General features: G+C 42.2%; 1 protein-coding gene across 1 annotated transcript in view; it reads left to right on the top strand.

Moving 5' to 3' along the window:
* The window catches only part of LOC102493624 (ankyrin repeat domain-containing protein 26), a 130,857-nt gene that overhangs the window by 229 nt on the left and 110,882 nt on the right, over positions 1-19,746 (top strand). The window contains exons 2-6 of the mRNA XM_027766057.1: positions 2,339-2,453; positions 2,614-2,787; positions 5,430-5,536; positions 14,367-14,504; positions 17,583-17,650. Coding sequence (XP_027621858.1) covers positions 2,339-2,453; positions 2,614-2,787; positions 5,430-5,536; positions 14,367-14,504; positions 17,583-17,650 — 602 coding nt within the window. The remainder of the gene's footprint in view (positions 1-2,338; positions 2,454-2,613; positions 2,788-5,429; positions 5,537-14,366; positions 14,505-17,582; positions 17,651-19,746) is intronic.

The raw sequence follows: 19,746 nt of genomic DNA, 5'->3' as shown, positions 1-19,746 counted from the left end.
CTGGCACCGGGATGCCCCTCAGCTTCACCTGGGACGGGGGCCTTGGGGCCCGGACCTCAGTCCCCTTGATGGGCAGCAGACCCAAACCGGGCTTACACTGGTTTCAGGATCACTCAGAATGACCCCTCTTGAAGTCTTTCTTTGCAATTATAGAGTGGCTTAACTAACTGAAATACGTGAGCGTCTTGTTTTTATTTAATTTCTGTTGTAGCTTTTTTTCTGTAGGGTGAGTGCACTCCGTAAGAGAAACAAGAGCGAGAAAGAGGGAAATCAGCCCTAGAGGAGAAATCACCTCCCAGCAGAGATGGCCACCTGCAATCTCCTCTCCTCCAGCCTCTTGAGATTTAGGGCATATTGGGCACACAAGACACTCACACACACACACACACACGCACACACACACTGTTTTTCAAGCTACAGGGGGGAGACGCAAACTGCCCAGCCGACCATGTGGGATCCGGCTGCCTTACCCTCTGCCACTGGCTGGCTGGTCCCCATTGTATTGGTCATGTACGCATTTCAAAAACGACAATGTTGCAAACAGTATGGAAAAATGGGGAATGAGAAAAATAATCACTATAAGATGTCAGCTTCTAGGCTCCAAATCCTTCACATAAGATCCCATATCCACTGTATGTCCCTGTACATGTGTACTTCTTACTGAGTGTCCTTAAAGGTTTTGAAGTGGGAAAATGATTCTTTGTTCCTGAATGGGAAGACTCATCATTCTCTAAATATGAACTCTTTGAATGTTTACCAGTTTTAGATGGGCCAAAGCAAAATGTCATGATCTTTAACTTTTGAGGTGCCACCATGGTGATGATGTTAAGAAAAGCTTTGTAGTTTAATAAGCAAATACGTGCCTTTCTACATGTCAAAATGTGCTATTGGAGCTGGCAGGTGGGGAGGTGGTTAAGGGCACTGGACTCCCACGTGGCCAACTGCAGTTCGAGTCCTGGACCCTAGTGACTTTGTCACTTAGCCCCTGCCCCTACTCTGCCCCTCTCTGGCCTAATTAAAACCAATAGCTAAATAAAGTTAAATAAAATAATTCTTTTTTTTCAAATGTGCTGTTAACTCCCCAAAATTATTATTCCATAACAGCTGATAAGACAGATAAATAAATGGGGACATGATAGCAAAGCCCTAAACAATGAAATATATGTAGGAATTTAATAGTTGATACTTGTGACATTTCATGGCAGTTAAAAAACGTGAATTATTCGTAAGTGAAATGCCTGTTAACTGTTTGGAGGAAACTGGCTAGTGTTTTAAGTTTCAAAATTAAGCTATTGGTGGACTATGTATTTAAGATTTTAACTATGTGATAATAAGAAAAGTATGAGACAAAACCAAAAATGCCAATTTATACATTTTCATGTTGACAGGTAGATTTTAAAGAATGACCTCAAAGCAAGCACTCTGAAGGTTAATTTTCACAAAATAAAAATTGCAAATGCATACATTGTCATCTAAGCATCCTAACGCTGTCCTGTGATAGAACTACTATATTTATATCTTTCATTTTTGAGATAATTGAGGCACAGAAGTATAGCATAATGAAAACCTCCTGTGTATCAGAAAACAAGTAATAAAAATAAAGGACAACTTATTTGCAAAATATAGACACACATGTGCCTGGCATGAGTTTTAAGCTGCCATATGTGGAATTTGAACCACAGTCATCCAGGTGGTAGTTCAGTGCCTTAATCACAATTCCACTTGCTTTCCCCAAGGAAATTCTTTTCCTCTCTTTCTCTCTGTCTTTCACACTCATAGAAAGAATGAAAGCATGAATGGATAGCCGGACATCTAGATGAAACTCAAACCCAGGTTGAGCTGAATCCAAAGAGCACGTCTTTTCTATTCAGATAGGCTGAAATTTCATTAACGTTTTAATGAAAGCTAGTAATACTGTTCTTCAGATGAAATTAAGTGTTTTGAAGGCACAGGGATAGCATGCTATTTATTTATTTATTTATTTATTTTTGAGAGATTTTTGCTATAGGGCAAATGCACTCGTCAGAAAGACAGAGACAGAGAGATAGAAAGTGAGAAATCACCCCCTCTGGTGGGATAGGGGGATGGCCACGCCTCAACCCCTTGTCTTCCATTCTCCTCTTGGGATCTTGGGCATGTATGCACACGCGCCCGGCATGAGTTTAAGCCACCGGATCCAGGACTAGAACAATGGTCGTCTACATGGGTGTCCAGCGACATAGCCATTATGCTAACTGCTGGTACGGATAGCATGCTATTTAATGCTCACGATTTCACGCGTAATAATATGTTTGAAGTAATCTACCACAATCTCCTAAGAAGTGTTCTTACTTTCCAGGACTGCTCTGCACCTGGCCTGTGCCAGTGGTCATGAAGAAATGGTGACTCTCCTAGCAGAGAGACAATGCGAACTTGACCTTCGTGATGGTCAATTCAAGACACCGTTGATAATGGTATATAGCAGAGAACTGTTTCAGTGTGAGATGGCTTTGATTTAAACTCTTAAAAGAAAAACGAGTTGATCTCATGTCAGTGTAACTAACTGGTGAAGCCTGGAGAATGCTTATTTTGAATTCCGGGGATTTACAGTCTCTCTCGCTCTGATACTGACAGGCTGTGCAATGCCAACATGAGAAATGTGCAAATATCCTGTTGGAATATGGTGCTGATCCAATCGCTCACGATTCCAGTGGCAACACCGCTCTCCATTACGCTGCTCATCACGGCATGATATCAATTGCACAGAAGCTGCTTTCGCTCTATGTGAATATTGATGCCAGAAGCAAGGTATTGATCAGCATTTATTTTCTAAATATAAAATATACTTATTTAACTGTGGATGTATGTTGAGGCAGTTATCCACAATTGGAAACCTAAGCATTCCCTGAGTGAGAAGATTTTGAAGTGACATACCTGTATAAGATCTCACTTTCAATATTGATGCTTTTTGTTGTTGTTGCTGCAATTTTTGCCATAGGGCTTATGAGCTCACTGGAGAGAGAGGAAGAGAAATGGAGAGAGCGAGAATGAGAAATCATCCCTTAGGGGAATAGCCAAACCACAGTGTCTTTTCTTCCATTTTCCTCTAAAATTTCAGACACACACACACACAACACACACACACACACACAAACACACATGCGCCCAACGTGTTTTGTAAGCCACCAGGTCCAGGACTTGAACCATGCAGTTGGCTATGGGAATCGAGAGCCTTAATTAGAGCAACCACACTGTCTTCTGACCCTGCATATTGATACTTAAAAAAAATACTACAGGGTAGAGCTTTTTTTTTCAGTTTTAATTATTATTGATTTAATTTATCATTAATTTTTTTTTTCCTATAGAGCACTCACTAGAGAGGGAAAGTCAGAAAGCAAGCCACCAGGTCCAGGACCCAAACCGTAGGCTGTCATGTGGGAGGTCCAGCACCTTAACCACCACATCACCTGCTGGCCCAAGGATTTAGCTTTTTAAACTTCATTTGTAGCAAATGTTTGTGGAACACTGTATTAAAGGCAAAGATTTTTGATTCAAATATCTTTTTCTACCCTGTTTTTATATTATTAATGTAAGGCAAGATAGGAAACCAACTTTTGCCTTGAAAATACGCTTTCTCTTTTTTTTTTTTTTTGGAGAGGTTTTTCGCTATAGGGCGCGGGCGCTCGCCCGACAGACAGAGAGAGACATAGAGACAGAAAGCGAGAAATCAGAGGGGATGGTCACGCCGCAATCCCTTCTCCTCCATTCTCCTCTTGGGCTCTTGGGCACGCACGCACACGCGCCCGGCGTGAGATTTAAGCCACCGGGTCTGAGACGCGAACCGCGGTCGACTACGTGGGAGTCCAGCGACATAGCCATTACGCTAACTGCTGGTTCCCGAAAATAGGCTTTCTCTTAAAACTCAAAATAAAAACGTTTTACAATTAATGGAAATCTTTATGCTATTGACAGATTCCTACATAATCACTACATAAAAGTGATTTAACTCTCAGCTGCAAGGCAGAAGAGGAAAAAATGGGGACAAAAGGGAAATGAGAAATCAGAAATATCCAGGCCATTTTTGAAATTAGACGGTAGAGGGGAAATATCATGAAGATTTTGTTTTTATTGTGTATGTGTGGATGTGTGTGTGTTTTCCACTTTAAATATTTAGACGAAGGAGGTCTTTAATTTGGGGAAGAATAATTCTCAGTATGGGAAACAGTGAATGAATTGTAAACCTGTCTGGAGATCAGTTTTAGAGAACTTGAGGAAGCCAGATTGGCATTCAATAGGTGCTGATTACGTGGGAAATGAAGGAAGAACAACTAACTCGTAGTCTCCTATTCTGGCAGCAATAGCCCCTTCAATAGCAAATCTAATAGATCCTGCCCTAAAGAAGCTCTTCTTGGCTTAGATAGGGAGCAATGCAGTGACTGCAACGTACCATGGTAAATGCTGTCATAGAAGCAAAGATTCTTGGAACTGGTGAATGCGTGGAGTGAGTTCTGGCCATGACTGGAGTTCATGTGGTGAGACAGAGGAGTGGTGTTTCAAAGAGAAGAAGCACATGTCAAAACAGAGTGAAAGGGGCTACTTTTTTTTTTTTTTTGAGAGGTTTTTGCTATAGGGCACGTGCGCTCGCCAGCCAGCCAGAGAGAGACACAGAGACAGAAAGCGAGAAATCACCCCCCAGGGGGGATGGCCACGCCACAATCCCTTCTCCTCCATTCTCCTCTCGGGATCTTGGGCACGCACACACACGCGCCCAGCGTGAGTTTAAGCCACCCCAGGACTCGAACTGCGGTCGACTACATGGGAGTCTAGCGACATAGCCATTACGCTAACTGCTGGTCCTAAGGGGCCAGAGACAGAAAGCGAGAAATCACCCCCCAGGGGGGATGGCCACGCCACAATCCCTTCTCCTCCATTCTCCTCTCGGGATCTTGGGCACGCACACACACGCGCCCAGCGTGAGTTTAAGCCACCCCAGGACTCGAACTGCGGTCGACTACATGGGAGTCTAGCGACATAGCCATTACGCTAACTGCTGGTCCTAAGGGGCCACTTTTTATTTACTTTTTCTATTATTAATATATGTTTAAGTTCATAGGGTCATTTTGTTTCTTTTATTAGTTTTTGCTATAGGGCATGTGCACTTTGTCAGAGGGAGGCAGAGAAAGTGAGAAATGACCCCCAGGGGCCATGATGGCCATGGCTCAGTCCCTCTTCCAGTCTCCTCTTGGGATTTTTGATGTTCATGCACATGTACCTTGTGATTTTCAAGCCGCTGGGCCAAGACTCAAATTGCATAGTTGACCTTGTGAGATCGAGCACCTTAATCTCCACACCACCTGTGGCCCTGATAGCATCTGTTAGAGATAGGTTTTTCAATTCGCTCGAGAAATACATAACTTTGTGGATTGTAACTTCTTTTTACTGTTTTACAGGCAAAAATGACACCACTTCTAAATGCCATAAGTGCAGACAAGCCGGAAATGGTGGACTTTTTAATAAAGAAAAAAGCAAATGTGTATGCTGTTGATGCAATGCAAAGGTACGGTGTGCCTTTTTTCTTAAGATTTTTGTTGTATGGCATGTGTGTTTGCTAGAGTGAAACAAGAGAGAGCGAGAGAGACTGAAAGTGAGAAGTTACCCCCCAAGGAGGGATGGGGATGGTCATGTCACTATCATTTCTCCATTCTCCCCTTGGGATTTTGGGCATGGGGTTGGTCATGTCACTATCATTTCTCCATTCTCCTCTTGGGATTTTGGGCATGGGGTTGGTCATGTCACTATCATTTCTCCATTCTCCTCTTGGGATTTTGGGCATGGGGTTGGTCATGTCACTATCATTTCTCCATTCTCCTCTTGGGATTTTGGGCATGGGGTTGGTCATGTCACTATCATTTCTCCATTCTCCTCTTGGGATTTTGGGCATGGGGTTGGTCATGTCACTATCATTTCTCCATTCTCCCCTTGGGATTTTGTGCATGCATACACAAGGGCCCAGAGTGATTTTTCAAGCCACCAGGAATGGGACTTGAACTGCAGTTGGCATGTGGGAATCTAGCACCTTAACCACCATGCTACCTGCTGGCCCCCAACATGGAGGATATGTTCTAACTCTCCCAGTGGATGGCTTAAACTGTGGATAGTACTGAACCCTATATAAACTATCCTTTGTCCTGTGCATATCTGCCTACAGTAAAGTTTCATTTATAAATTGGGCACAATAAGAGAATTAAAACATTACTAATAGAATGGGACAATCAAAACAATATACTATATTTGAGTTTGTATGTGAGAGGGGATTAGAAAATAGCTGACTAGGGACACCCATCTTAGCATTACTTGAGGAGGAGAGCCCCCCAAAAATTGATTAGATGAGTCCATCTCAAGTAGAAGAATGAAGTGAGACTGACAGAATGCAGGAATGGGACAGTGGGCAACTTTTAGGGTGACAGATGTTGAGCAGGAGACATAGGAGGTCAACTGTTTGAACTTGGGAAGGAACTGGTGAGAGGTGAGTGGAACTCCCCTCTGAAGCTTGGAGCTCCCTGCTTCCTCTTCAAACCCTGGGGCTCCCCAACTGCGAGAGAGTACTGAGATGGGACAAGCTCTCTCTTGGGCAAGCAGGGCAGACCTAGTAGTCATCACCTCATCCATCTTCTAGCCTCTCCTCCAGCCTTGTGGGCTGGCATGCCATTCTTGCCCTACAACCCAGCTGTGCAGGAGGGTGCATGCAACCACTAGCCTCACTAATAACGATTCCTGCCCTGCCCACCTGCAATGGATTGCCCACGGAGTGTGCTGGATATGTGGAGAGAATCGAGCAATGGAGCAGTTTCCTCTATCTTCAGGGAGTGTACACAAATGCTGAGCTAAACAACTAGCCTCCCTCTGAGCCATGACTCCTCAACTATCAGCTACATCCCACCTGTGTGTGAGCTATCCAAGACAGAGGTTATTAATGCTTACTTTCAGCTGATATCTTTACTTGGTTACCTCCCCACAGGAGGATTTTATGACCTACATAGGGTGTTAGAATTCAGGCCACCACTCCACAGGGCTGCAGTTTCTGTCTGTCAAATGCACCCACTCCCTTTAGAGATTGGATACAGTACACAACAGTAACCTCACCTAGAGCGTGTAAACACAGGCTCAGGGGCCCCCATCATCCCTACTGGTGTCTCTGATGATATACTAAGTCTTCTATACAAAGCACAACTAACCAATTCAAAAAACACAACCATAGGAAAAAATAAGTAAATGACCAAATGAAAGAAAATATCACCAGGCCAGCAGGTGTTGTGGAGTTCAAGGTGGCTAGATCCCACAATGGCTGACTGCACATTTAAAGTCCTTTGTCTGGTGGCTCCAGAAGCCAGCCAAGTGTGTGTGCATGCATGCCCAGAATCTTGAGAGTAGAATAAAGAAAAGGTTGCAGCATGGCCATTCCTCTTGGGAGGGTGATTTTAACTTCCCATCTCTTTCTGTCTCTCTTCAGTGAGCGCATGTGTCCTATTCCTTAAAAAACATACTACCACTATAAAAACCCAAGCTATTAAATACAAGAAATGAGTATTCCAGTAGATGCCAAAATAATAACTCAGGGACAGAGGAAGAATTTTTTTAAAAAAGAAAATATCTCCCCCCAAAGGACCACACCACCTCCTCACTAAGAATAGGCAAACTTCAGGTAGTCACAGAAATGTTAGAGAAGAATTTCAGAATGTTAACTATAAATATCGGAATTAAATGCAAAAAAGCACATAAACAGCCATAGTTGTTCGTATGCTGGTCATTCTAGTGATCAAAGATGAATTCTACTGGGATCAGCAGTTAGTGTAATGGCTATGTCACTGGACTCCCATGTAGTCGACTGTGGTTCAAGTCCTGGACCTGGTAGCTTAAACTCATGCCGGGTGCATGTTCGTGTGTGTTCAAGATCCCGAGAGGAGAATGGAGGAGAAGGGATTGCGGCGTGGCCATCCCCCCTGGGGGATGATTTCTCACTTTCTGTCTCTATGTCTCTCTCTGTCTCCTTGGTGATTGCATACACCCTATAGCAAAAACCTCTCAAAAAATTAAAAGAAAAAAAGATGAATTCTACTTACATCAAACAAAGAATGTTTCTCAATGAGAGACAAAAGTCCTTGTGGTTGCTATCACTATGATGGTAGTTGTGGGTTTTCTTAGAGGAACCACCTGTTAACCATCTGTTTAATGGGTCTCTGGTCTTCTTATCAAAGCATCCCTCGGGAACCAGCAGTTAGCGTAATGGCTATGTCGCTGGACTCCCACGTAGTCGACCGCGGTTCGCGTCCCGGACCCGGTGGCTTAAAACTCACACCGGGCGCGTGTGCGTGCATGCCCAAGATCCCGAGAGGAGAATGGAGGAGAAGGGATTGCGGCGTGACCATCCCCCCTGGGGGGTGATTTCTCGCTTTCTGTCTCTATGTCTCTGTCTGTCTGTCTGGCGAGCACACGCACCCTACAGTGAAAATCTCTCTCAAAAAAAAAAAGCATCCCTCTTCCTAGAGGAAAAGATTAATAACAAATCCTGATGAATGGTGTATTGTTTATCCCTTAGTGTCATTCCAGAAAATCTCATGAAATGTAAATATGAACTGTAATATTTATTGGAATATTGCTTTCCAGTGGTTACTCAGTAATGATTTATTGAATGATGATTATCTTAAATTTCACCTCTGCTGTTACTCTCCCATTTCAGAAATACAGGACCTGATTTGAACTCATGGCTACTAGTTGGTCAACTGCAATAATGTAAACAGGGCCAGCAAGAAAGCTACCTCATAAGGCTTATTTGCAAAAGCACTCAGTCATCCTAAAGCCTTCTGTGGGCCGGAATGAACTTGCCTAGTTACCTGTACAAACTGTCCCACAACCTAGCTCTGGAAAACCCTAGAGAGTAAGAGAAGATTAGAGAGAGATCAGCACCCATCGCTCACTGCATGACACTCCTTGTACAGCTATTCCTATTCCTAGCCAGCAGCTGGGAAGACTTTATTTTCCAGCTTTTTTCACTGTCTTGATTCTCTCCTTTCCCTCCCTTTTTTCTTTCCTTTTAAAATTTTTTGTAGCATAGGGCACGTGTGTGATCAACAGAGAGAGGGAAAGTGAGAAATCATCCCCTGGGGGGTGGCCACACCACAATCTCTTCTCCAGTCTTTTCTCAGGATTTTGAGAAAACACACACACACACACACACACACACCTGATTTACAAGCCACCAGGTCATTTGCTCAAACTGCAGTTGGTCATGTGGGAGTCCAGCGCCCTAACTACCAGTGCCCTAGCCACCATGCCACCTGCTGGCCCAATCCTTTACTTCGTAATGATTTCTTAGATAACCTCTAGGCCACCCAGGAACTGGTGAGGCCCAGTAGCATGCAACTTTTCATCAGTCCCAGGAGAATGGGGACTCTAGTAGGAAGGGTAACGTTGATAATGTCTTCATCTGAGATACCTTTTGGATGTCTCAGGACTACGCTACTCCTATTTCTATGAGCAGGTATCAGAATAGTTCTGCCTCTTCACTTGTCAGGAGCAATCCTTTCATTTCAATAGGGAAGGAGTCTCTCTAGAACATCCTATAAACTTTCAGTCGGTGGTAGTTGATCCCAACGTCTATTGCACGCTTTATACCTTCAGTTGTTATAGATCTCCTGGTAGTAAGGACGAGACTCATCAATAAGAGACAGGGTAACTTCTCTAAGGCTTCATTTGTTCTTCACCATGATTCAAAGCCATTTTCTCCTAGTCGAGACCAACAAGGCCCCAGAGTGATGCTCATTTAGCCACCAGGGTCTTCCCATGGGGACCCATCTCTGCGTCAGCTTTTCCAGGCACAGCTAGGCTGTGTGGATGGACCCGTTAAAGACAGATATGAAGACAAGCTCAAACTCCAAGTTTAGTGCTTTGAATTGCTTCCCACAGTTCCAAGCTTCCTCCATTTCTTCACTGTTAAGTTTCTGAGCCACCCAGCTATGAAAGTGGTTCTCTTTATTCTAAGCACCTTCTCCATGTCTTAGCATAACAAGTTTGTACTTGGCCATACCAATGGACTGAGCTCCTTGGTGTTGTCAAATGGGCTAAGTTCAAGGACAGCAATACATCTGCAAAGAGGCCACCAGCTCAGCCCCTCCTCTGCACTGCCAAGCATCCAGTACCTCCTTGTACTCATTGCAGTAGCCAGCATCAATGCTGCTTTCTAGACCCAAAGCCCAAGAGGTACATTTCTTGACACACTACAGATCAGTTATGACAAGCCCACAGTTACCTTCATACTCAAAGGAGAAATGTTTGAAGCTTTGCTCTTGAAACTGGAGCAAGGCAAGGATGCCTACATTCTCCACTCCTGTTCAACATAGTACTGGAATGAAATAAAAGGCATCCAAACTGGAAAGGAAGAAGTTAAGTTGTCTCTGTTTGCAGGTGTCATAATTATACACATAAATAAACCTAAAGAGTCCACCAAAGACCCAGTGCCACAGGGCAGTGGTTAAGCACTTTGCATTGGGAACCAGATCCCACATGGCCAACATGGTTTGGATGGGCCTACTAGCTTGAAAAACATACTAGGTATGTGCCTGTGCACTCTGCAAATCCTCATAGAATGGATTAATGGCAAAGGCACTGGATTCCATTGGCCAACTCTGGTTTAAGTTCCATACCTGGCAGCTTGAAAATCATGCCAGGTTTATGTGCATGTGTCCCCCAAATCCTGAGACAATGGGGGAAAAGAAATTGTGTGGCCAATCCCTCCCAGGGTGATTTTTCACTTTTCTAATGTTTTCTTAAATTTTTGGCTTAGGGTGCATGTGCTCACCAAAGAGAGACATACAGAGAGGTTTCTCACCCAGGTTAACCCCTGCTATTCTTTTAACCAAATCCTTCTCTTCCCTTCTTCTCTAAGGATTTGGGGAATGCATGCACATGTACCCTGGAGTATTTTCCAAGACACCATGTCTAGGACTCAAACTGTGGAGTTGGCTATGTGAGATCCAGTACTTTAATCACTACACCACCTGCTGGCCCTATTTGTTATATCTCTTCTTCTGAGAAAGAGAGAAACAGACAGGCAGGCAACCCCAACAGGGTCTTCCTGCTGCAGCTCCCCACCAGCTTCAGCTACAGTCATGAGCTCACACCCAACATGTATTAGAAGAGCTTAGGGTGGGAGCCCAGAGTCCCTGCTTCAGCCATGTGACACCACCTCTGACCTGAAGTTTTGCTTTTGGTCTAACAAACTTTTCCTTTAGTGAAGGCCCACCCAGGAACTGGTGAGGCCCAGTAGCATGCAACTTTTCATCAGTCCCAGGAGAATGGGGACTCTAGTAGGAAGGGTAACGTTGATAATGTCTTCATCTGAGATACCTTTTGGATGTCTCAGGACTACGCTACTCCTATTTCTATGAGCAGGTATCAGAATAGTTCTGCCTCTTCACTTGTCAGGAGCAATCCTTTCATTTCAATAGGGAAGGAGTCTCTCTAGAACATCCTATAAACTTTCAGTCGGTGGTAGTTGATCCCAACGTCTATTGCACGCTTTATACCTTCAGTTGTTATAGATCTCCTGGTAGTAAGGACGAGACTCATCAATAAGAGACAGGGTAACTTCTCTAAGGCTTCATTTGTTCTTCACCATGATTCAAAGCCATTTTCTCCTAGTCGAGACCAACAAGGCCCCAGAGTGATGCTCATTTAGCCACCAGGGTCTTCCCATGGGGACCCATCTCTGCGTCAGCTTTTCCAGGCACAGCTAGGCTGTGTGGATGGACCCGTTAAAGACAGATATGAAGACAAGCTCAAACTCCAAGTTTAGTGCTTTGAATTGCTTCCCACAGTTCCAAGCTTCCTCCATTTCTTCACTGTTAAGTTTCTGAGCCACCCAGCTATGAAAGTGGTTCTCTTTATTCTAAGCACCTTCTCCATGTCTTAGCATAACAAGTTTGTACTTGGCCATACCAATGGACTGAGCTCCTTGGTGTTGTCAAATGGGCTAAGTTCAAGGACAGCAATACATCTGCAAAGAGGCCACCAGCTCAGCCCCTCCTCTGCACTGCCAAGCATCCAGTACCTCCTTGTACTCATTGCAGTAGCCAGCATCAATGCTGCTTTCTAGACCCAAAGCCCAAGAGGTACATTTCTTGACACACTACAGATCAGTTATGACAAGCCCACAGTTACCTTCATACTCAAAGGAGAAATGTTTGAAGCTTTGCTCTTGAAACTGGAGCAAGGCAAGGATGCCTACATTCTCCACTCCTGTTCAACATAGTACTGGAATGAAATAAAAGGCATCCAAACTGGAAAGGAAGAAGTTAAGTTGTCTCTGTTTGCAGGTGTCATAATTATACACATAAATAAACCTAAAGAGTCCACCAAAGACCCAGTGCCACAGGGCAGTGGTTAAGCACTTTGCATTGGGAACCAGATCCCACATGGCCAACATGGTTTGGATGGGCCTACTAGCTTGAAAAACATACTAGGTATGTGCCTGTGCACTCTGCAAATCCTCATAGAATGGATTAATGGCAAAGGCACTGGATTCCATTGGCCAACTCTGGTTTAAGTTCCATACCTGGCAGCTTGAAAATCATGCCAGGTTTATGTGCATGTGTCCCCCAAATCCTGAGACAATGGGGGAAAAGAAATTGTGTGGCCAATCCCTCCCAGGGTGATTTTTCACTTTTCTAATGTTTTCTTAAATTTTTGGCTTAGGGTGCATGTGCTCACCAAAGAGAGACATACAGAGAGGAAGTGAGAAATCACCCTCCCAGGGGGGATGGCCACACCACAATTCCTTTAACCACCACACCACCTGCTGTCTCTATTTATTATTTTTATAAAGGTTTTATATTTCTTCTGACAAAGAGAGAAACAGACAGGCAGGCAACCCCAACAGGGTCTTCCTGCTGCAGCTCCCCACCAGCTTCAGCTACAGTCATGAGCTCACACCCAACATGTATTAGAAGAGCTTAGGGTGGGAGCCCAGAGTCCCTGCTTCAGCCATGTGACACCACCTCTGACCTGAAGTTTTGCTTTTGGTCTAACAAACTTTTCCTTTAGTGAAGGCAAGCCATAGGTAGGCAATAAAGGGAAAAGAAGTAGCCTTTACTTTCATACAAGACTGGGTTTAGTTCTCAGGTTTCCTACGTGCTAGGCACATGAGCCTTGGAAGATTCCTTATTACCAGATAGGTTCCCTGATAGCAAAAGGAGAATAACCCAAGTTGAGTATCTCCGATCTGAAAATCTGAAATCTAAAATGCTCCAAAATCTGACACTTTTTGAGTGTGTCATGATGTGAATGAAAAATTCCTCGCTTGACCTCGAGTTGCAGTCAAAATACTGAAGTATGAAAGTAATATGTAAATTAACTTCAGGCTGTGTGTTTATGGGTATTTAAAACTAAAAAAATTTGTATTTTAGACTTGTTCTTTATCTCCAAATAGCTCATGTTAATAAGTTATACATTATGTAATATGTTTGAAATCTTTATATATGTAATATCCAAAACACTTCTGGTCTCAGTCATTTCATAGAAAGGATACTAAACCTATAATGTATCTTCAAAAGTATATAAATAAGATTACGTATGTAGTATTTAATCGTGCTTAGCACATGCTTAAAATCTTCATTAACTGAAACAAATATGACTATTATCATTTTATTAATATGATTGTTTTGTCTGCAAATAGCTTTTTACTTATCTGACCTCTAACTGACTTTGAATTATAATGCATTTTATAAGACTAGGGAAGACATGAACAATTATTTATTTAAATCGCTACCTACTTCAGATAAATGAATCCAGTGTCGTCTGTTGTCCATCAAAGGGACCTTAAATTAACTTTAAATTTAACTTTTACTATATAATACCACAGTGGGGCAAGAGGTTTCCTTTTCTGCTTTCCTTTTAACCTTGGAAATGATTTACAAAGTTTAACAGTGCAGTGCTCAAAATGCTTATTTGTTAAAGAGATTTTTACTATAAGGCATGTGCACTCGTTGGAGAAACAGAGACAGAAAGTGAGAATTCACCCCCTGGGGAGATGGCCATGCCTCAATCTCTCCTCCTCCATTCTCCTTTTGGGATCTAGGGCATACATGCACAAATGCCTGACATGAGTTTCAAACTGCTGGGTCTAGGACTCGAACTGTAGTCAGCCATGTAAGACTCCAGTGATGTGACCATTACACCCTCTGCTGGTCCCCAGAATGCTCATTTCTTTAGGTATGTGTATATGTCTATATAGACAAGCAAAATATTCCACTGGTAAAGTATGTCAAATTAGTGTTTAAAATAGCTTTATTAAAGTTCCTAAGGTAAAATTACTTATCTCTTTATTATTTTAGGACAGCTCTCATGTTTGCTGCAAAACATCGATCAACATATCTGGTCGAGCGTTTTCTTAATCTTGGTGTTAATCCCTGTCTTAAAGATGACTCGGGATATACTGCAGAAACATACGCACAGTTTAGTGGATTTAATACGTAAGTGTTTACATTAACATGCTAATTAACACCAAACTGAGGTTTAAATGAATTGTAACTATTGCATCTTACGGATCAGGTGGGATTTCACAGTTTGGTTCAGATGGTTTTGAATGGCAGTGTCAATCCAGTTCATCAGCCTGTCACCAAGAAAAACACTAGTTAGGAGTAGCAATGTGTGCAGGGTTCTGTCTGTCAGGACATTTAAGACCTTTATCCTCAGGGATCCTAACATTGTCCATCATACTCCAGGTATAACCTCAATTGATGGGGTGGAGATGAATGCTTTTTCTTATTATTTGGGTTTTGAAATGCCCCGTGGGGTACAGATTAGTGACACATCTTTGGTTTTTCTCATTATTTGGTTTTTGAAATGCCCTATTTATCAGAAAATCTTCCACTTTTCTCTGAGGACTATCTCTCATATGTTCCTTCTTGACTTTTCCAAGATTCCTAAGTCCACTACAGACAACAGTCTTTATATACAAGTAAGTCGCTGGGCGAAAAATCTTTCTAATCATTGTATTGTTTCCATTGATTCTGTTGCTGCAGTGTTGCTATTGAAACCAAAGTTTGGTAGCAACTGATCTACCCTTAGATTTCAAAGTCACTACTTTTCAGATTTCTGCCACAGGGACCATGAGCTTGCAGGAGAGAGACAGAGAGAGGGAAAGTGAGAAACAACCTCCCTGCCCAGGAGGATGGCCATGCTGCAGTCTCTTCTCCATTCTGTCCTCCCTTTTTGGCCATGTCTACACACGTGCTGGTGTGATTTTCATCCTGCCAGGTTTGGAACTTGAACTGCAGAGTGGGTCTTGTGGGTTTCAGCACGTAAACCACCATGCCACCTGCTGGCCCCATTACTTCTTTTTAAGTCCCTATATATATAGGAGGTCTTTAAAAAGTTCATAGAAAATATGTGTCATGAAAACTTATGCATGAACTTCAAAATTATTTTTCCATCGCAATTAAACTTGTACTTGAATTCCATTTTCCCACGACCTCTTTGAAGTTTCCTTGTATGCTTATATGGTCAGCCATTATTCCCAGGGCTTCAGAATGCTGCTCTGACACTCTTTTCTGTATTTAACAAATAATTATCGAAGTCCTGCCCTATAGAGCAGTGGTTAGGCATCTTGTAGAGAGGGCGGGATCACACATGGCCAATCATGGTTCAAGTCCTGGACCTGGTGACTTGATTTCTCCCTTTCCCTTTCTCTCTCTGTCTCTCTCTCTCGACAAATAAAGAAAAAAATAACAATAACAAATGGAAATAGATAAATAAAAAATTCTTTAAAAATATTTATTTCGTTTTATTCACTGTATTATTATTATTTCAATTCACCACAGAGAGACAGAGAGAGGGAAATTGAGAAAGCAAGCTGCTAGGTCCTAGACTCGAACCGCAGTCAGCCATGTGAGTCCAGCACCTTAACCACCATGCCACCTGCTGGTCCCTAACCTGAACTTTTAATGTTAGCCAAAAGCAGCAAACTGACCCTTCACCCCATATTCAGAACCTTACATGAAGTCCACATCTTAGCCTAGGCTTTCATGGCGACCTATCCTTTGAAGCCCTTGTCTTTTCAGTTGCAAACATTAGTTGGGATTATTCTGAACTGTCAGGTTTCAGTAATGTTACAGGAAGCAATTAGAGTTTTCTTTTCTTCCTTTGCTTTCTAGAGGGTGTGTGTGCTCACCAGAGATAGACAGAAAGAGAGAAGGAGAAGAGAAAGCACCCCCCTCCCCGCCATGGGCAATGGTCACATCGTAATTCCTTTTCCATCCCTTCATCCTGTCAGGATTGTGGACATGCATGCACAGGTGCTCAGCATTTTTCTCAAGCTATCAGGTCTGGGACTCGAAATGAGCATTGAGGATGTGGGATCCAGCAGCTCAACCACCATGCCACCTGCTGGCTCAGAGCTCCCTTTCTTTGGCACCAGACTTGTACTCCTAAGAGGCCCTTTACATCCTGTGGAATACCTGTCCTCGGATTGTGAAAGTCTCAAATCATCCTTTCCCAGAGTAGTGGATGCCAACCTGTGATTGGACCACGTGCCCTTTTATAATAAAAATTTCCCAAACTATGTGCATTTCTAGCTCAGACTTTGAAAATATTTTCCAATTCTGCCTCACAAGGAAGCCATTCAACAGAGTTCTCTGAATCTAACTTAGGTTAGTTGGATTGAACAGAACCAAGTCCCATCTTTGACTCATCAGTATCCATGTATATCATAAGGTTTTGTCATCCACGTCAGTTGGAGATGAACATGGAAATTAAATGTCACTCTAAGAACGATCTACAGGCTCAGAGTTTGAGTAGGTAAAGAAGAAATAATAGGAACACAAGCCAGGTGTAGATAGCTCTTTGTTTTCTGTCCTTGATTAGCTCAGTAATGGGACAATGATATAATTTCATGATCTACTTAAAAATAAGTTTAGATACAAACCTAAATAGCTGAGATGCCCTGAATTACAGCCCACAAGGAAACACTATAATAATCAAAATTAGGACTTAATAACATACTTTGAAAACTACAACAATTGAATATTAGAACCTATGAAAAAGCACACAGTGATAAGTTATTGCTTGGATTCCAAAGAAGTTTTAGTAATAAAGTTTAAGAACAAAATAATCTGTATCTTTGCCATTTCTCTGAGCTTATAAAAAAAGACCTTATTAAATCTTCATTAACAGCCTAGTGAAAAAAGCAGTTAAAATCCTTAGTTTCAGTAGAACTTGAGTCTCAGAGTAGAGACTTGTCCAAAAACATGTAGCTGTTTGTTATATATCTAGGACTTCTTTACATGTAAAACCGTTTTTATTATATCATATTAACTCGGGTTAATTTACTGAGCGACACTTCCTGAAGTCATGACTTACCTTTCTTTCTTCCTTAATTATAAACTTAATAAAAAGTTTGTCTAGCTTTGCAGTGTGTTGGATAATTAAAATTCCGATAGTATCTCTGATATTGTGTGAATTACTCCAAGAGTTTAACATGTTCTGTGAATGTTTTCCTTATAGGTATTAAAATCATAATTTTATTTCTTTCTTTATTTTTTTGTATCTAGCAACTGCGAACTACTTTCTAAAAGTGTAGAGAAATACAAATCTGAAATGTCTCAAAGTAACCATGAAGGTAAGTCTTCTACTCTTGGTGGTCCCATTGTAAATATAAAAGTGAGAGTAAGAAGATTTTATTTTGAAGTTTACTTATTATTTTTTTTTTTCCCTGTGGGAGCGAGTGACAGAGAGAGAGGCACCCTCAACAGGGTCTTCACACTATAACCTACCTCAGTCTCAGCCAGTGTGGATCATGGTCACGTTCTGGTACTTTATAAAGGGAGGCCCTGGGATGGGAATGTGGGACCTTCTTTGTGGGTCCAGCTGCTTTACCACTGTGGCACGCTATAGGCCTGAAGGTTCTCTTTGACTTTGTTTGTTTGTTTGTTTCACTTTTGCTGTAGGGTACATGCATTCCAGGGAGAAACAGAGACAGTGAGAGGGAAAATGAGAAATCACCCCCATGGGGGATGGCCATACCTCAATCCCTTTTCCTCCATCTTCCTCCCAGGATCTTGGGCATGCACGTACATGGGTATGTACACAGTACGCTTTTCAAGCCACCAAATGAGTTGGCCGTATGGTATCCAACACCTTAACCACCACACCACTTGCTGGCCCTAGGCCTGAAAGTTTTAATCATAAAAGAACAGTTAAAATGAAAAAAGAGTAGGCCCACCTGCAAAAATTTGTGCTGGATGCTGTTACTCAGCAGGCTGAGGCCATATGGGAGGATCGGATTTGAGTTCCAGCTACCTTAAAAAGCCAGGCATGTTGGTGAGTGCCTATAGTCCGATCACGTGCATGGCTGAGGCAGAAGGATTACGGCATAGTGAGACTCTGTACGTAAAAGTAAATAGGGGACCAGCAGGTGGTGTGGTGCTTAAGGTGCTGGACCTCCCACATGGCCAACAGTGGTTTGAGTCCCAGACTTGACAGCTTGAAACTCACACTGGGTGTGTGGGTGTGCGTGCCCCAAATCTCAAGAGGAGAATAAAAGAGAAAGGATTGTGGTGTGATTATCCCACATGGAGGGGGATTTCTCACTTTCTCTCCCACCGTCTCTGTTTCTTTCTGTCAAGCACACGGTCCTGCAGCAACAATTTTTAGAAAATTGATGTAAATCAATGTGTGAGGTACATCTGTACTATTTTTTTAATGTCTTTCTGGGGGGATGGCAGGTGGCGTGGTGGTTAAGAGTGCTGGGCTCCCCCATGGCCAACTGCAGTTCAAATCCTGGATCTGGTGGCTTGCTTTCTCACTTTCTCTCTCGCTCACTCTTGCTCTTGTTCTCTCTTGCTCTGACCCTCTCTGGTCAAATTAAAATAAACAAATAAAGTTAAATATTAAAAAATTTCTTTCTTTTAATAGTCTAGAATTTATATTTCAGAAATTAATCATAGGTAATTTAAAACAGAAACAGAATGATCTGGAACAAATTTACTTATTTAATTATGGACTAAGAGATCCTTTATACTATCTGTATAAATAAAAAGAAAAACTAAAAATGTTCTTTCATGAAACAAAAGTCAAGACACACACGAATGCATGCTCAGGTTCCCGTTAGGCTGGAGAACTGGAGGAATGGGATCGTAGCATGACCGAGTCCAATGGAGGGTGCTTGTCTTTCTAATCACACTCTCTCTCACACACATGTGCATACTCTGTCATGAATTTTAAAAGTAATTCTTTCTAAAACTGGGACCTAAATTATCCTTTTTTAGTACCATAAACAAATGGCAATAAGAATTATCAAATTTTAGCCAGTGTGTACCAATACCAATATGAGTGTTTTTTTTTTTTTAAAGGTACCTATTCAGTATGGAAACCAGAAAAGCAATTCATGTTGAAAATTGAGAAGCATAGCTAACATTACACATTCTGTGTTTTTTTTTTCATCACATATTCTGATACCAACAAACTCACACTATTATCCACTGTGTCTCTTCGAAACTGAATGAACTATAGTGACTTCATTGAACAGGATTGCTTTTTATCTGTTGGATAACTGTCATAGTATTAATTTTATTGGAACGAGATGCTACTACCATTAAGTGAAAGATGATCATATTAAATATTCATTAGCCCAACTCTGGATTAAAGTTAATTATTAAAAAAGTACAAAATTGGGGGCCAGCAGTTAGCATAATGGCTATGTTGCTGGACTCCCAC

This window comes from Tupaia chinensis, unplaced genomic scaffold, assembly GCF_000334495.1.
Source record: "Tupaia chinensis unplaced genomic scaffold, TupChi_1.0 Scaffold140464_1, whole genome shotgun sequence".
Classification (NCBI taxonomy): Eukaryota; Metazoa; Chordata; class Mammalia; order Scandentia; family Tupaiidae; genus Tupaia; species Tupaia belangeri.
This window is presented reverse-complemented; position numbering and strand designations above follow the sequence as displayed.